The following is a 17,314-nucleotide window of genomic DNA, read 5'->3' as shown; positions in this document are numbered from 1 at the left end:
TTATGTACAAGTACATGTACTAGCTCTCATGTACAAGAACTTGAACTCGCTCTCATTTACAAGTACTTGAGCTAAATCTCATGTTCAAGTACTTGCTGTTATTTACAATTACTTGTATTCGCTCTTATGTACAAGTACTTGTACTTGCTCTTATGTACAAGTACTTGTACTCACTCTCATACACTAAGTACTTGGACTTGCACTCACGCTCAAGTACTCAAACTCGCGCTCACGGTATAAAATGTCTTCATTCTTATTCTCAGTTAGGTACAAGTAATTGTAAAAAAAGATACTGATGATATAAGTCTGACGTGGCGATGCGTAGATAAGTGCGCGGGCAATAAGGGCCTCCACATGTATTTCAAGAAACCAGATCGAGCGTAGGAATCGTGCGTAACCTTGCGTAGAGGGTGGCTGTACTGCTGGGAACCGAGGGACATTTGCTCATCCTTTACACACAGTGTGTCTGAAGGTCAGTAGTGTCAACCACATGGAGCCGCGCTTCTCACTCTTTCTTATCAGCTGTCTAGCATTTTAATCTTCAAATTCTCCTCATTCAACACATTTTCACTTGGTCTCGTGTTCTGGTGTCATCGAAGTCTTTCCTAATATTTTCTTTATCATATCATGCTGATCCCAGTTTTGCACACAGTTTGATGCCTTCCTATCCTGTGCGAAGGACTGCTCCATGTCGACCTTGCCAGATCCACCGAGAAACTTATAGAACTTTTCTCGTGACTCCGTTTGTCTTTCCTCCATTTTGGTCAGCTTCACGAGTGTTGACTTCACGCGCTATTTTACCTTCCTGTTAAAGGAAGACTTTTTCGAACACCCGGTCGTGTGGTCACTCAACGGGAAATCTATTTGCCTGTGAAGATGCAGTGACGACACTGGTGCTGAAGTCTCAAAAGTTTAACGCTTGTTGTAAATATTCTTCCTGAACATCGTTTCGTTCCAATAGACATTTTATACGTTCGTTGGTAGACATGTGAATTACTCTAATGATCTTTCGTGTGGTTTTCAGTGACACAGGGAACTCCATTCACCCCAAGTCCTTACTTGGTGAAGACTGTAGTCGGTGTGTCAAGATCTCACCTCATCAGCTCCTGTACCCTCCTCCCAGGGAGAGGGTTGACAGAGCTTAGCCTTACTTCCCAGTGCCTCGACGTCCTCACTTGGTATTTGGTTATACTAAATCTTCTCAAACGTAAATGTAACAGCGTTGGATCCTAAGTCTGTTTGTATGTTGTCACGATTATGAAAGCTCGTCATTTTTTCGCGATTGTAGCATCATCCGGAGACATCCTGAGATGGGATTCGAATTCTACTGGCAGGTCATTAATGTTGATCAGAATGAGCGGTGGTCCCAAGATTGAGCCCTGTGGAACACCCTGTGTTACTATTACCCAGCTGGAGAGACGTCTGACGTGTGTCGTCTGTTTCTTTCATTACCATAATTCATGATCCGCCAACGGCGCGCTCTCCTCATGTGTTTGCTTATAAATAGATTCTTATCATATATCTAAAATTCAAACAGACTTCTATATATATATATTCCTGTCTTGTAAATATGTCGGCAATCAGAGCAGATACTGAAAGAAAACGATTCGTCGGTCAACCTGACTAATGTGTCGTGTATCAACAGAAAGGTGAAAGCGGATCTCTCACCTACGAGCAGGTGAGGGACCTGAAGTACCTGGACCAGGTGATAACCGAGTCCCTGAGGCTGTACCCGCCAGTCGTCACCTTCATCAGCAGGGAGGCGGCTCATGACTTTAAGGCAAGTGCTCCTGCTGCACATATTGTGCGACCTTCTTAGATATTCCCCGAATATATGAGCAATATTAGTGAGAATATCTGCCTTGTATATCTCTCTCTATCTCTCCTTCCACTGCGTCCCTCATGTTGTACAAAAGAGCGTAGATCACCTGTAAGACTGGCTTGTCTCCGGCAGCTAGGCAACATATCGGTGCCGAAGGACATGATCATCACAGTTCCCATCTGGCAGCTCCACCGGGACCCCGACCAGTGGAGGGATCCTGAGACCTTTGACCCAGACAGGTAAGTGAGTCAGGAGGACACGTCCCGGGCACTATAGCCGGTATCAGAGGGTCACGGGATACATCAAACAGATCTTATCCATAGGAGTTTTCACTTCACATTGGTTCACCTGACAACGCTTGGGTTTTATGCCTCGTGAACGAAGCTTCGGAACTCTTGTTGACATATGAGAATGCCTCACTGCCCAAACCACAGGTCCAGTATACACATCCTACATCCTGGTCCAAAATACACATCTTTAACCCAGCCCAGTATACACATCCTACATCCTGGTTCAGTATACACATCCTTAATCCCGGTCCAATATATACATCCTTCAATACTGGTCCAAAATACACATCTTTAACCCAGCCCAGTATACACATCCTACATCCTGGTTCAGTATACACATCCTTAATCCCGGCCTAGTATACACATCCTTAATCCCGGCCCAGTATACACATCCTTAATCCCGGCTGAGTATACACTTCCTTTATCCTGACTAAGTATATATATCCTTAACCCTGGTCCAGTATATACATCCTTAACCCTGGCCTAGTGTACACACACATTCTTAATCTGTACCCAGTGTGATAGAGACGAACTCTCGCAACTATATCAGTATTGTTTATCTGTTTATCTCCGTACATTACGGTCCTTCGTTAAGAGACCAACATCTCTTTTCTCACCGGCTGTGTACACAAAACCCTCCCACAGCGTCTGGTTCCAAATCATTTCTCCTGCATCTTCATCTGAAATTTCCTTAACCGTAATCAATTCTTTCACTACATCTACCCATGTCTTCTGTGGTCTACCTACAGGAGCTTCAGCTGTTCTGCTGTTGTATATATCTTCGTGTATTATCTGCGGTAAGTTCTCTATCATCTTACTCGCCTCATAGACTCATTATACGCGCGTTTCTAATGACATCGCAAGCAATGTCCTCATGTTTGTATTCCTTCAACTGTCCCCTCTGAACTCAACTATGCCTCCCAAACTGACCATTTCTATCTGTAATTTTCACTCAACCAATTAAAAGATAAAAAAAGATAAAACAGTATATTAGAGTTGGGACAATAACACTTTCATAGAAGCTTCTTAGACACTCCACACTTAAGTCTTAACATTTACTTCACTAAAAGTTCAATCTCTTTTTCCTTTTATCACATTCTAGTCAGACCTACGATCATCTTTCGAGATCATAACTCCTAAATACTTAAACCCATCCAGAGGTTCTTGTTGTCCACAATCGTCCCATCTATTCCAAAAGCTAAGTTTGGAGTTTCTTCTCATTTACTCTTAGCTCGCTGCTTCGAAATGCACCACTAAAAGGGCCATTTACTCTCAGTTCGCTGCTTCGAAATGCACCACTAAAAGGACCATTTACCCTCAGCTCGATGCGTCGAAATGCACTACTGAAAGGGCCATTTACTCTCAGTTCGCTGCTTCGAAATGCACCACTAAAAGGACCATTTACCCTCAGCTCGATGCGTCGAAATGCATCATCAAAAGGGCCATTTACTCTCAGCTCGTTGCTTCGAAACGCACCATCAAATTTACTATTTACTCTCAGCTTGCTGCTTACAAGTGCGCCATGAAAATGGTCCACATTTGTATCCATATACCCAATTCAGCTGAAAGCACAGTATCATCTCCGTAGAACTTAAAAATCTTGACGCTCTCTTCGATTCACGCATACCATAACTCATTCTCACACACGCTTCCAGTCCAGTACATGAAAACCCGTACCGCTCATCACAAGCCTTCCAGGTAACCCATGCAGAGCCTAAATTTACCAAACTTTCGCTTTTGTCACACGCCTTCTGTAAACCCCTGAATGTTGCCTACCCGCCTTTTTTTTTTTTTTCCTCCAGAGCTATATCCAATTATGCTCTAACAAAAAGCAACACCAGCATGAAAAATTACTCAGCAAATTCTTAACATGCTGTTCAACTCCTGAAGACACTTTGTGTAAGCTGTCTTTCTCCTAGGCTGCATATGAAGCAGGAAGTCAATATATGGTGCAAGCACAATGACAAATTATGTTTGGAAATTTATTAACAGGTTTATTTTTTTTGCCATTATTATGAATAATCATATTGTATAAATACTCTTTACTCACATGATTCTGAAGATAGATTTCTTGTCATAAAATCTTAAATATGTCGTAACCATCTCCAGCCTTACCGGTAGTAAAGAACATTTCCACGATGTTAAATATTGATATCTGCTTTACTGTTTGGCCTTCCACGTTCTGTAATTCCTGAACATTTCTTTATTTATTTATTTCCTTACTTTATCACCATTTCTAATAAACAACTCCGACATTATACTGAAAGATATCGCGAACGTTAAACACTTTTTCAGCTATTTAGAATCCAGTCTTTAATACCCTCGTAACGCATTCGTCATAGGCTATGCTCTTATGTAATACTTGGGACAAATCCAGTCTTTAATATCCCTGTAACGCATTCGTAAATAGGCTATGCTCTTATGTAATACTTGGGACAACTGGGACGATGCTTCTGGATGAGAATACTACATTGCTGATCAGTCAGTATTTACTACACGAGACTGAATATGGAGGCCAGTGAAGTCCAATCATTACTTTCTTCCACTGAAGCAAACAAAATGAATAAATGAATTAGTTCTTTTTAACACAGACTAACGAGGATTAGTCTGTCAGTTTAAGAGTATCATTTGTAAACAGGATGTTCAAGTTAAAGCTGTTTACTGTTTGAGAATTGAAACACTTAGGGAACAAGATAGCGTGACTCATTGTTTACACGAATATGCCAGTTATCATTGTTATCTTATCATCCCATCCAGTACGGGCGATCTAAGGCCTCATATCCACTGAGATCAGACATAAGATTATTTTGAACACCGAGAGGAGGTTAACGTCGACGACCTTGGTAGATAATGATGTGAGGATTCGCCCGAAGTTATAAGTCACCTACGGAGAAGAGCAGGCTACAGTCAAGGAACTTTTCACTCCAGAGAAAAATTCCTCATGTCCTTGCTACTGGAAAAAGCGCAGCGTCGAAGCTGCAGAAAACCCCAAGAGAAAGAGGTCGTGTGGTCCTTTGATAATGATGATAATCGTAATGATAATGTCAATGATTTATGATAATGATGATAATGATTCCATACTACTTCTACTGCTACTACTAATGACATTAATCATAGTGTATATATATATATATATATATATATATATATATATATATATGTGAAAAAGAGCAAGGTTATTAGGTACAGTAGGGTTGAGGGTCAAGTCAATTGGGAGGTAAGTTTGAACGGAGAAAAACTGGAGGAAGTAAAGTGTTTTAGATATCTGGGAGTGGATCTGGCAGCGGATGGAACCATGGAAGCGGAAGTGGATCATAGGGTGGGGGAGGGGGCGAAAATCCTGGGAGCCTTGAAGAATGTGTGGAAGTCGAGAACATTATCTCGGAAAGCAAAAATGGGTATGTTTGAAGGAATAGTGGTTCCAACAATGTTGTATGGTTGCGAGGCGTGGGCTATGGACAGAGTTGTGCGCAAGAGGGTGGATGTGCTGGAAATGAGATGTTTGAGGACAATGTGTGATGTGAGGTGGTTTGATCGAGTAAGTAACGTAAGGGTAAGAGAGATGTGTGGAAATAAAAAGAGCGTGGTTGAGAAAGCAGAAGAGGGTGTTTTGAAATGGTTTGGGCACATGGAAAGAATGAGTGAGGAAAGATTGACCAAGAGGATATATGTGTCGGAGGTGGAGGGAACGAGGAGAAGTGGGAGACCAAACTGGAGGTGGAAAGATGGAGTGAAAAAGATTTTGTGTGATCGGGGCCTGAACATGCAGGAGGGTGAAAGGAGGGCAAGGAATAGAGTGAATTGGATCGATGTGGTATACCGGGGTTGACGTGCTGTCAGTGGATTGAATAAGGGCATGTGAAGCGTCTGGGGTAAACCATGGAAAGCTGTGTAGGTATGTATATTTGCGTGTGTGGACGTGTATGTATATACATGTGTATGGGGGTGGGTTGGGCCATTTCTTTCGTCTGTTTCCTTGCGCTACCTCGCAAACGCGGGAGACAGCGACAAAGCAAAAAAAAAAAAATAATAATAATTATATATATATATATATATATATATATGAAAATGTGTGGTGTAAGGTGGTTTGATCGAGTAAGTAACGTAAGGGTGAGAGAGATGTGTGGAAATAAAAAGAGCGTGGTTGAGAGAGCAGAAGAGGGTGTTTTGAAATGGTTTGGGCACATGGAGAGAATGAGTGAGGAGAGATTGACCAAGAGGATATATGTGTCGGAGGTGGAGGGAACGAGGAGAAGAGGGAGACCAAATTGGAGGTGGAAAGATGGAGTGAAAAAGATTTTGTGTGATCGGGGCCTGAACATGCAGGAGGGTGAAAGGAGGGCAAGAAATAGAGTGAATTGGAGTCATGTGGTATACAGGGGTTGACGTGCTGTCAGTGGATTGAAGCAAGGCATGTGAAGCGTCTGGGGTAAACCATGGAAAGCTGTGTAGGTATGTATATTTGCGTGTGTGGACGTGTGTATGTACATGTGTATGGGGGGGGGGGGGGGTTGGGCCATTTCTTTCGTCTGTTTCCTTGCGCTACCTCGCAAACGTGGGAGACAGCGACAAAGTATAAAAAAAAAAAAAAAATATATATATATATATATATATATATATATATATATAATACTTCCCACGTATTCCCTGCGTGTCGTAGAAGGCGACTAAAAGGGGAGGGAGCGGGGGGCTGGAAATCCTCCCCTCTCGTTTTTTTTTTTTTTTTTTTTTTTTTTTTTTTTTTTTTTTTTTTTTTCCAAAAGAAGGAACAGAGAATTGGGCCAGGTGAGGGTATTCCCTCAAAGGCCCAGTCCTCTGTTCTTAATGCTACCTCGCTAACGCGGGAAATGGCGAATAGTATAAAAGAAAGAAATATATATATATATATATATATATATATATATATATATATATATATACATATATATACATATATATACATATATATATATATATATATATATATATATATATATATATTTTTTTTTTTTTTTTTTTTCTTTTTTTTTTTTTTTGCTTTGTCGCTGTCTCCCGCGTTTGCGAGATAGCGCAAGGAAACAGACGAAAGAAATGGCCCAACCCACCCCCATACACATGTATATACATACACGTCCACACACGCAAATATACATACCTACACAGCTTTCCATGGTTTACCCCAGACGCTTCACATGCCCTGATTCAATCCACTGACAGCACGTCAACCCCGGTATACCACATCGATCCAATTCACTCTATTCCTTGCCCTCCTTTCACCCTCCTGCATGTTCAGGCCCCGATCACACAAAATCTTTTTCATTCCATCTTTCCACCTCCAATTTGGTCTCCCACTTCTCCTCGTTCCCTCCACCCCCGACACATATATCCTCTTGGTCAATCTTTCCTCACTCATTCTCTCCATGTGCCCAAACCATTTCTAAACACCCTCTTCTGCTTTCTCAACCACGCTCTTTTTATTTCCACACATCTCTCTTACCCTTACGTTACTTACTCGATCAAACCACCTCACACCACACATTGTCCTCAAACATCTCATTTCCAGCACATCCACCCTCCTGCGCACAACTCTATCCATAGCCCACGCCTCGCAACCATACAACATTGTTGGAACCACTATTCCTTCAAACATAGCCATTTTTGCTTTCCGAGATAATGTTCTCGACTTCCACACATTCTTCAAGGCTCCCAGGATTTTCGCCCCCTCCCCCACCCTATGATCCACTTCCGCTTCCATGGTTCCATCCGCTGACAGATCCACTCCCAGATATCTAAAACACTTTACTTCCTCCAGTTTTTCTCCATTCAAACTTACCTCCCAATTGACTTGACCTTCAACCCTACTGTACCTAATAACCTTGCTCTTATTCACATTTACTCTTAACTTTCTTCTTTCACACACTTTACCAAACTCAGTCACCAGCTTCTGCAGTTTCTCACATGAATCAGCCACCAGCGCTGTATCATCAGCGAACAACAACTGACTCACTTCCCAAGCTCTCTCATCCCCAACAGACTTCATACTTGCCCCTCTTTCCAAAACTCCTGCATTCACCTCCCTAACAACCCCATCCATAAGCAAATTAAACAACCATGGAGACATCACACACCCCTGCCGCAAACATACATTCACTGAGAACCAATCACTTTCCTCTCTTCCTACACGTACACATGCCTTACATCCTCGATAAAAACTTTTCACTGCTTCTAACAACTTGCCTCCCACACCATATATTCTTAATACCTTCCACAGAGCATCTCTATCAACTCTATCATATGCCTTCTCCAGATCCATAAATGCTACATACAAATCCATTTGTTTTTCTAAGTATTTCTCACATACATTCTTCAAAGCAAACACCTGATCCACACATCCTCTACCACTTCTGAAACCACACTGCTCTTCCCCAATCTGATGCTCTGTACATGCCTTCACCCTCTCAATCAATACCCTCCCATATAATTTACCATTATATTATCATTATTATTATATTTGTCTTTATCTCCCATGTTAGCAAGGTAGCGCAAGGAAACGGACGAAAGAATGGCCCAACACACCCACATACACATGTATATAGGTAAACGCACACACATGCACATATACATACTTATTCATTTCAACGTATACAAACACAGATATATACATCTATACACATGTACACATTCATACTTGCTGCCCTCAGCCATTCCCGTCGCCACCCCGCCACACATGAAATGACATCCCCTCCCCCAGCGAGCGCGCGAGGTAGCGCTAGAAAGACAACAAAGGCCACATTCGTCCACACTCAGTCTCTAGCTGTCATGTGTAATGAACCGAAACCACAGCTCCATTCCCACATCCAGGCCCAACAAAACTTTCCATGGTTTACCCCAGACGCCTCACATGGCCTGGTTCAATCCAATGACAGCACCTCGACCCCGGTATATCGCATCATTCCAATTCACTCTATTCGTTGCACGCCTTTCACCCTCCTGTATGTTCAGGCCCCAATCGCTCAAAATATTTTTCATTCCATCCTTCCACCTCCAATCTGGTCTCCCACTTCTCGTTCCCTCCACCCTTGACACATATATCCTCTTTGCCAATATTTCCTCACTCATTCTCTCCATGTGACCAAACCATTTCAATACACCCTCTTCTGCTCTCTCAACCACACTCTTTTTATTACCACACATCTCTCTTACCCTTACGTTACTTACTCGATCAAACCACCTCACACCACATATTGTCCTCAAACATCTCATTTCCAACGCAACTACCCTACTCCGCACAACCCTATCCATCGCCCACGCCTCACAACCATATAACATTGTTGGAACCACTATTCCTTCAAACATACCCATTTTAACTCTCCGAGATAACGTTCTCGCCTTCCACACATTCTTCAACGCTCCCAGCACCTTTGCCCCCTCCCCCACCCTGTGACTCACTTCCGCTCCCATGGTTCCATCCGCTGCCAAATCCACTCCAAGAAATCTAAAACACTTCAATTCCTTCAGTTTTTCTGCATTCAAACTTACCTCCCAATTGACTTGACCCTCAACCCTACTGAAGCTAATAACCTTGCTCTTATTCACATTTACTCTCAGCTTTCTTCTTTCACACACTTTACCAAACTTAATCACCAACTTGTGCAGTTTCTCATCCGAATCAGCTACCAGCACTGTATCATCAGCGAACAACAACTGACTCACTTCCCAAGCCCTCTAATCCACCACAGACTGCATACTTGCCCCTCTCTCCAAAACTCTTGCATTCACCTCCCTAACAACCCCATCCATAAACAAATTAAACAGCCATGGAGACATCACACACCCCTGTCGCAAACCGACGTTCACTAAGAACCAATCACTTTACTCTCTTCCTACTTATACACATGCCTTATAACCCAGATAAGAACTTTTCACTGCTTCTAGCAACTTACCTCCCACACCATATCCTCTTAATACCTTCCACAGAGCATCTCTATCAACTCTATTATATGACTTCTCCAGATCCATAAATACTACATACAAATCCAACTGCTTTTCTACCTCCTACACCATATCCTCTTAATACCTTCCACAGAGCATCTCTATCATCTCCATATCCATAAATACTACATACAAATCCATCTGCTTTTCTAAGTAATTCTCACATATATTTTTCAGAGCAAACACCTGATCCACAAATCTACCACTTCTGAAACCACATTGCTCCTCCCCATTCTGGTGCTCTGTACATGCCTTGACCCTCTCCATCAGTACCGTCCCATATAATTTCCCAGGAATACTCAACAACTTATACCTCTGTAATTTGAACACACCTTTATCCCCTTTGCCGTTGTACATTGGCACTATACATGCATTCCGCCAATCCTCAGGCACTTCACCATAAACCATACATAAAATGAACATCCTCACCAGTCAACAACACAGTCACCCCTTTTTTAATAAATTCCACAGCAATACCATCTAAACCCGCTGTCTTGCCGGCTTTCATCTTCCGCAAAACTTTCACTACCTCTTCTCTGTTTACCCAATCATTCTCCCTGACACACTCACTTCGCATACCACCTCGACCAAAATACCTTATATCTGCCACTCTATCATCAAACACATTCAGCAAGCCTTCAAAATCCTCCCTCCATCTCCCTCTCACTTCACTACTACTTGTTATTACCTACCCATTTGCCCCCTTCACCGATGTTCGCATTTGTTCTCTTGTCTCCCGCACTTTATTTACCTTCTTCCAAAGCATCTTTTTATTTTCCCTAAAATTTAATTATACTCTCTCATCCCAGCTCTCATTTGCCCTCTTTTTCACCTCTTGCATCTTTCTCTTGACCTCTTGCCTCTTTCTTTTTTATACATCTCCCAGTCATTTGCACTATTTCCTTGCAAAACTCGTCCAAATGCCTCTCTCTTCTCTTTCTATATATATATATATATATATATATATATATATATATATATATATATATATATATATATATATATATATATATATATCCCTGGGGATAGGGGAGAAAGAATACTTCCCATGCATTCCTCACGTGTCGTAGAAGGCGACTAAAGGGGACGGGAGCGGGGGGCTAGAAACCCTCCCCTCCTTGTATTTTAACTTTCTAGAAGGGGAAACAGAAGAAGGAGTCACACGGGGAGTGCTCATCCTCCTCGAAGGCTCAGATTGAGGTGTCTAAATGTGTATGGATGTAACCAAGATGAGAAAAAAGGAGAGATAGGTAGTATGTTTGAGGAAAGGAACCTGGATGTTTTGGCTCTGAGTGAAACGAAGCTCAAGGTCAAAGGGAAAGAGTGGTTCGGGAATGTCTTCGGAGTAAAGTAAGGAGTTGGTGAGAGGACAAGAGCAAGGGAACTAGTAGTACTACTCCTGAAACAGGAGTGGTGAGAGTATGTGATAGAGTGCAAGAAAGTAAACTCTAGATTGATATGGGTAAAACTGAAAGTGGGTGGAGAGAGATGGGTGATTATTGGTGCATATGCACCTGGGCATGAGAAGAAAGATCATGAGAGGCAAGTGTTTTAGGAGCAGCTGAGTGAGTGTGTTAATAGTTTTGATGCACGAGAACGGGTTATAGTGATAGGTGATTTGAATGCAAAGGTGAGTAATGTGGCAGCTGAGGGAATAATTGATGTACATGGGGTGTTCAGTGTTGTAAATGAAAATGATGAAGAGCTTGTAGGTTTGTGCGCTGAAAAAGGACTGGTGATTGGAAATGCCTGGTTCAAAAAGAGAGATATACATAAGTATATGTATGTAAGTAGGAGAGATGGCCAGAGATCGTTATTGGATTACGTGTTAATTGATAGGCGCGCGAAAGATGGACTTTTTGATGTTAATGGGCTGAGAGGTGCAACTAGAGGGATGTCTGATCATTATCTTGTGGAGGCGAAGGTGAAGATTTGGAGAGGTTTTCAGAAAAGAAGAGAGAATATTGGGGTGAAGAAAGTGGTGAGAGTAAGTGAGCGTGGGAAGGAGATTTGTGTGAGGAAGTACCAGGAGATACTGAGTACAGAATGGAAAAAGTTGAGAACAAAGGACATAAAGGGAGTGGGGGAGGAATGGGATGTATTTAGGGAAGCAGTGACGGCTTGCGCAAAAGATGCTTGTGGCATGAGAAGCGTGGGAGATGGGCAGATTAGAAAGGGTAATGAGTGGTGGGATGAAGAAGTAAGATTATTAGTGAAAGGGAAGAGAGAAGCATTTGGACGATTTTTGTAGGGAAATAATGCAAATGACTGGGAGATGTATAAAAGAAAGAGGCAGGTCAAGAGAAAGATGCAAGAGGCGAAAAAGTGGGCAAATGAGAGTTGGGGTGAGAGAATATCATTAAATTTTAGGGAGAATAAAAAGATGCTTTGGAAGGAGGTAAATAAAGTATGTAAGACTAGGGAACAAATGTGAACATCAGTGAAGGGGGCTAATGGGGAGGTGATAATAAGTAGTGGTGATGTGAGAAGGAGATGGAGTGAGTATTTTGAAGGTTTGTTGAATGTGTTTGATGACAGAGTGGCAGATATAGGGTGTTTTGGTCGAGGTGGTGTGCAAAGTGAGAGGGTTAGGGAAAATGATTTGATAAACAGAGAAGAGGTAGTTAAAGCTTTGCGGAAGATTAAAGCCGGCAAGACAGCGGGTTTGGATGGTATTGCGGTGGAATTTATTAAAAAAGGGGGTGACTGTATTGTTGACTGGTTGGTTAGGTTATTAATGTATGTATGACTCATGGTGAGGTGCCTGAGCATTGGCAGAATGCTTGCATAATGCCGTTGTACAAAGGCAAAGGGGATAAAGGTGAGTGCTCAAATTACAGAGGTATAAGTTTGTTGAGTATTCCTGGGAAATTATATGGGAGGGTACTGATTGAGAGGGTGAAGGCATGTACAGAGCATCAGATTGGGGAAGAGCAGTGTGGTTTCAGAAGTGGTAGAGGATGTGTGGATCAGGTGTTTGCTTTGAAGAATGTATGTGAGAAATACTTAGAAAAGCAAATGGATTTGTATGTAGCATTTATGGATCTGGAGAAGGCATATGATAGAGTTGATAGAGATGCTCTGTGGAAAGTATTAAGAATATATGGTGTGGGAGGTAAGTTGTTAGAAGCAGTGAAAAGTTTTTATTGAGGACGTAAGGCATGTGTACGTGTAGTAAGAGAGGAAAGTGATTGGTCCTCAGTGAATGTTGGTTTGCGGCAGGGGTGCGTGATGTCTCCATGGTTGTTTAATTTGTTTATGGATGGGGTTGTTAGGGAGGTGAATGCAAGAGGTTTGGAAAGAGGGGCACGTATGCCGTCTGTTGTGGACGAGAGAGCTTGGGAAGTGAGTCAGTTGTTTTTCGCTGATACAGCGTTGGTGGCTGATTCGGTTGAGAAACTGCAGAAGCTGGTGGCTGAGTTTGGTAAAGTGTGTGAAAGAAGAAGCTCAAATTACAGAGGCATAAATTTGTTGAGTATTCCTGGGAAATTATAAGGGAGGGTATTGATTGAGAGGGTAAAGGCTTGTACAGAGCATCAGACTGGGGAAGAGCAGTGTGGTTTCAGAAGTGGTAGAGGATGTGTGGATCAGGTGTTTGCTTTGAAGAATGTATGTGGGAAATACTTAGAAAAATAGATGGATTAGTATGTGTCATCTATGGATCTGGAGAAGACATATGATAGGGTTGATAGAGATGCTTTGTGGAAGGTATTAAGAGTATATGTTACGGGAGGAAAGTTGCTAGAAGCAGTGAAAAGTTTTTACCAACTGTAAGAGATTTGTGCGAGTAGAAAGAAAGGAAAGTGATTGGTTCACAGTGAAGGTCGGTCTGCGGCAGGGGTTTGTGATGTCCGTATGGTCATTTAATCTGTTTATGGATGGAATGGTTACGGACGTAAATGCAAGAGTTTTGGAGAGAGGGGCGACTATGCAGTCTGTTGTGGATGAGAGGGCTTTGTAAGTGAGTCAGTTGTTCGCTGATGATACGCTCTCGTGGCTGATTCGAGTGAGAAAATGCAGAAGTTGGTGACTGAGTTTGGAAAAGTGTTTGAAAGGAGAAAACCGAGAGTAAATGTGAATAAGAGCAAGGAAATTAGGTTCAGTAGGGTTGAAGGATGAGTAAACTGGGATGTAAGTTCGAATGGAGAAGAGTTGGAGAAAGTGAAGTGTTTTAGATATCTGGGAGTGGACTTAGCAGCGGATGGAACCATGGAAGCGGAAGTGAGTTACAGGGTGGGGAGGGGGGCGAAGGTTTTGGGAGCGATGAAGAATGTGTGGAAGAAGAGAACGTTATCTCGGAGAGCAAAAATGGGTATGTTTGAAGGAATAGTAGCTCTAACAATGTTATATCGTTGCGAGGCATGGGCTACAGATAAGGTTGTACGGAGGAGGGTGGATGTGTTGGATAAAAAATATCTGAGGACAATATGTGGTGTGAGGTGGTTTGATCGAGTGAGTAATGAAAGGGTAAAAGAGATGTGTGGTAATAAATAGAATGTGGTTGAGAGAGCACAAGAGGGTGTGTTGAAATGGTTCGGACATATGGAGAGAATGAGTGAGAAAAGATTGACAAAGAGGATACATGTGTCAGAGGTGGAGGGAATAAAGAGAAGCGGGAGACCAAATTGGAGGTGGAAGGATGGAGAGCAAGATTTTGAGCGATCGGGGCCTGAACATACAGGAGGGTGAAAGGCGTGCAAAGAATAGGGTGAATTGGAATGATGTGGTATATCGTGGTCGACATGCTGTCAATGGACTGAACCATGGCATATGAAGCCTCTGGGGTAAACCATGGAAAGGTCTATGGGGCCTGGATAAGGATAGGGAGCTGTGGTTTCGGGGCATTACATATGACAGCTTGAGACTAAGTGTGAACGAATGTGGTCTTTTTTTGTCCGTTTTTCCTGGCGCTACCTCGCCGGAGCGGGAGTAGCGATACTGTTTCCTGTGGGGCGGGATAGCGCCATGAATGGATGAAGGCAAGCAAGTATGAATATGTACATGTGTATATATGTATATGTTTGTGTATGTATATGTATGTATGTGTATATGTTGATATGTATATGCATGTATACATGCGTGTATGGGCTATTATGTATGTATATGTCAATATGAGTGGATGGGCCATTCTTCGTCTGTTTCCTGGCGCTACCTCGCTGACGCGGGAAACAGCGATTAAGTATATATTAATAAAATGATCAATGTTTTTGTAGCTTAGTATAAATCGGGTATCATCATTAATACGGTATCGTCGTTCATACAGTATCGTAGTCCATACAGTTCCGTAATCTGAAGCGTTACTGTCTTGGTGCTAACTCGCACTTTTCTGTTGTCAGGTTCTCACCGGACGCCAAGGCGGCGGAGTCACATCACCCCATGTCTTACCTGCCCTTCGGTGCAGGTCCCAGGAACTGCCCTGGGATGAGGTTTGCTCAGCTGGAGGCTAAACTGACGCTGGCCAGGGTAATCAAAACTTACAGGTATATTGTCTTACTATAACAGTTTTATCATCATTCTTCTTTATTCTACTGTATTATTATTATCATCATTATTATATTATTATTATTATTATTATTATTATTATTATTATTACTATTATCATCATTATTATTATTATTATTATTATTATTATTATTATTATTATCATTATTATTATTATTATCATTATTATTATTATTTCATGACGCCTCTATTACCTCAGCAAGAAATGTTTCCTAAGTGATCTATCCAATTAAACCTTGTTTAGCAGGGTCCATCCTGCATCACGACTTCCTGGGTTTTCTCCCCGGCTTTCCCCTGCCAGCAGGGTGACTTTCCCGCATCCTACATCCTCTCCAAGCGACCAGATCACTTCAAGTTACTTTCCTTAATCTGTTATGTCACCACACTCCAAGTCCTTTCCTTCCTCCAACATCCCACGTCTGAAATACACTCGTTATAACCCATTCCTTAAAGGAAGTGCGATTACCTCTCCTCCTCCTCCACGGATAGGTCTTTCTGGTCTTCAGCCAAGGGCATCTCTAACAAATTCTGTCGCTCAACCTTTCCATCACTTTTCCGTTCTGACGTTAACTATAGCTGTCTCTCCCGTTGACAAAGGAACATTCTTTGGCTCCCGTTTCTCCTCTATCTCCACCGTGGATGACTAATAGTCCTTCACTTCCCCCTCCCCTTGATGCTCCTCTTACTAATTGTACGCCTCTTCCCGTTATTTCTTTTCGGACTGTACGAAAAGCGCTTCTTTCTCTGGACAAAATCAAGGCTTATGGTCCTAAAGACATCCATCCCCGTGTACTGAAAGTGTGCCATTGAATTTGCACCTGTGCTTGCCCGTCTGTTCCGTTTCTGTTTAAAAACCAAATCTTTTCCTTGGAAACCAAATCTTTCTCCTTGGAAACATGCATTGATACATCCCATCTTTAAGAAAGGTGACCGTTGTGACCCCTCTAACTATTGTCCTGTTGCTTTGACGTCTACCATTTCCAGAGTCTTTGAATTCCTCTTCAACTCCTATATCCTTAAACACTTTGAAAATCAATCTTCTCTCTGATCACCAGTATGGCTTCCGTAAGGCGAGATCCACTGGTGATAAATTCTATCCTACCTTACTAATGTCTGGTCATCATCTTCGACAGATTTTGGAGTCATATGTAGTGGACCTTGACATATATAAGACTTTTGACAGGGTGTGGGATCGGGGTCTCATCTCTACGCTCCCTTTTTTTTGGCTTCCCTCCCTCACTTTACTCCGTGATATCTAGCTTCCTCTCCAGCCCATCTATCTCTGTGGTTGTTGCTGAATCAGCCGCCCCACTTTTCTCCATCAACAGTGGTGTCCCTCAAGGTTCTGTCCAATCCCCTACAATTTTTCTCCTTTTCAACGATTACCTCTCCTCCACAAATAATCCAGTGCACTCATACGCTGACGATCCAATATTGAAGGCATCAACATTCTTTAATTCTGTTTCCTCTTATACTCAATCTGCATCTCGTCTTGACACAGCTACCTCAATAAACTCAGACTTGGACAGGATATCTCAGTGGGGTACACCAGATCTTGTTAAGCTTAAAGCCTCCAAGACCCAATTTCTCCCCATCTCTCTATCGAAAACTCCTTACAACTCTCGTCTTTCCTTTGACGGTATTACTGTAATATCCATTCTTCCTTGGAAACCCCACATTACGGGAATAGCAAAGTCTGCCTCTAAGAAACTGGGGGTCCTCTTTAGAT

At 42.3% G+C, this 17,314-nt stretch overlaps 1 protein-coding gene across 10 annotated transcripts in view; it reads left to right on the top strand.

The window, feature by feature from the left end:
* The window catches only part of LOC139760174 (cytochrome P450 3A30-like), a 48,841-nt gene that overhangs the window by 18,120 nt on the left and 13,407 nt on the right, over positions 1–17,314 (top strand). For all 10 annotated transcript variants that reach the window (XR_011715268.1, XM_071683107.1, XM_071683101.1 and 7 more), the window contains exons 3-5: positions 1,646–1,780; positions 1,955–2,061; positions 15,420–15,563. Coding sequence is in view for 9 of the 10 variants with exons in the window: in XM_071683107.1 (XP_071539208.1) it covers positions 1,646–1,780; positions 1,955–2,061; positions 15,420–15,563 (386 nt within the window). In the remaining variant the exon portion in view is untranslated. The remainder of the gene's footprint in view (positions 1–1,645; positions 1,781–1,954; positions 2,062–15,419; positions 15,564–17,314) is intronic.

The sequence above is a fragment of the Panulirus ornatus genome, chromosome 35 (assembly GCF_036320965.1).
Source record: "Panulirus ornatus isolate Po-2019 chromosome 35, ASM3632096v1, whole genome shotgun sequence".
In the NCBI taxonomy this organism is placed as follows: domain Eukaryota; kingdom Metazoa; phylum Arthropoda; class Malacostraca; order Decapoda; family Palinuridae; genus Panulirus; species Panulirus ornatus.
This window is presented reverse-complemented; position numbering and strand designations above follow the sequence as displayed.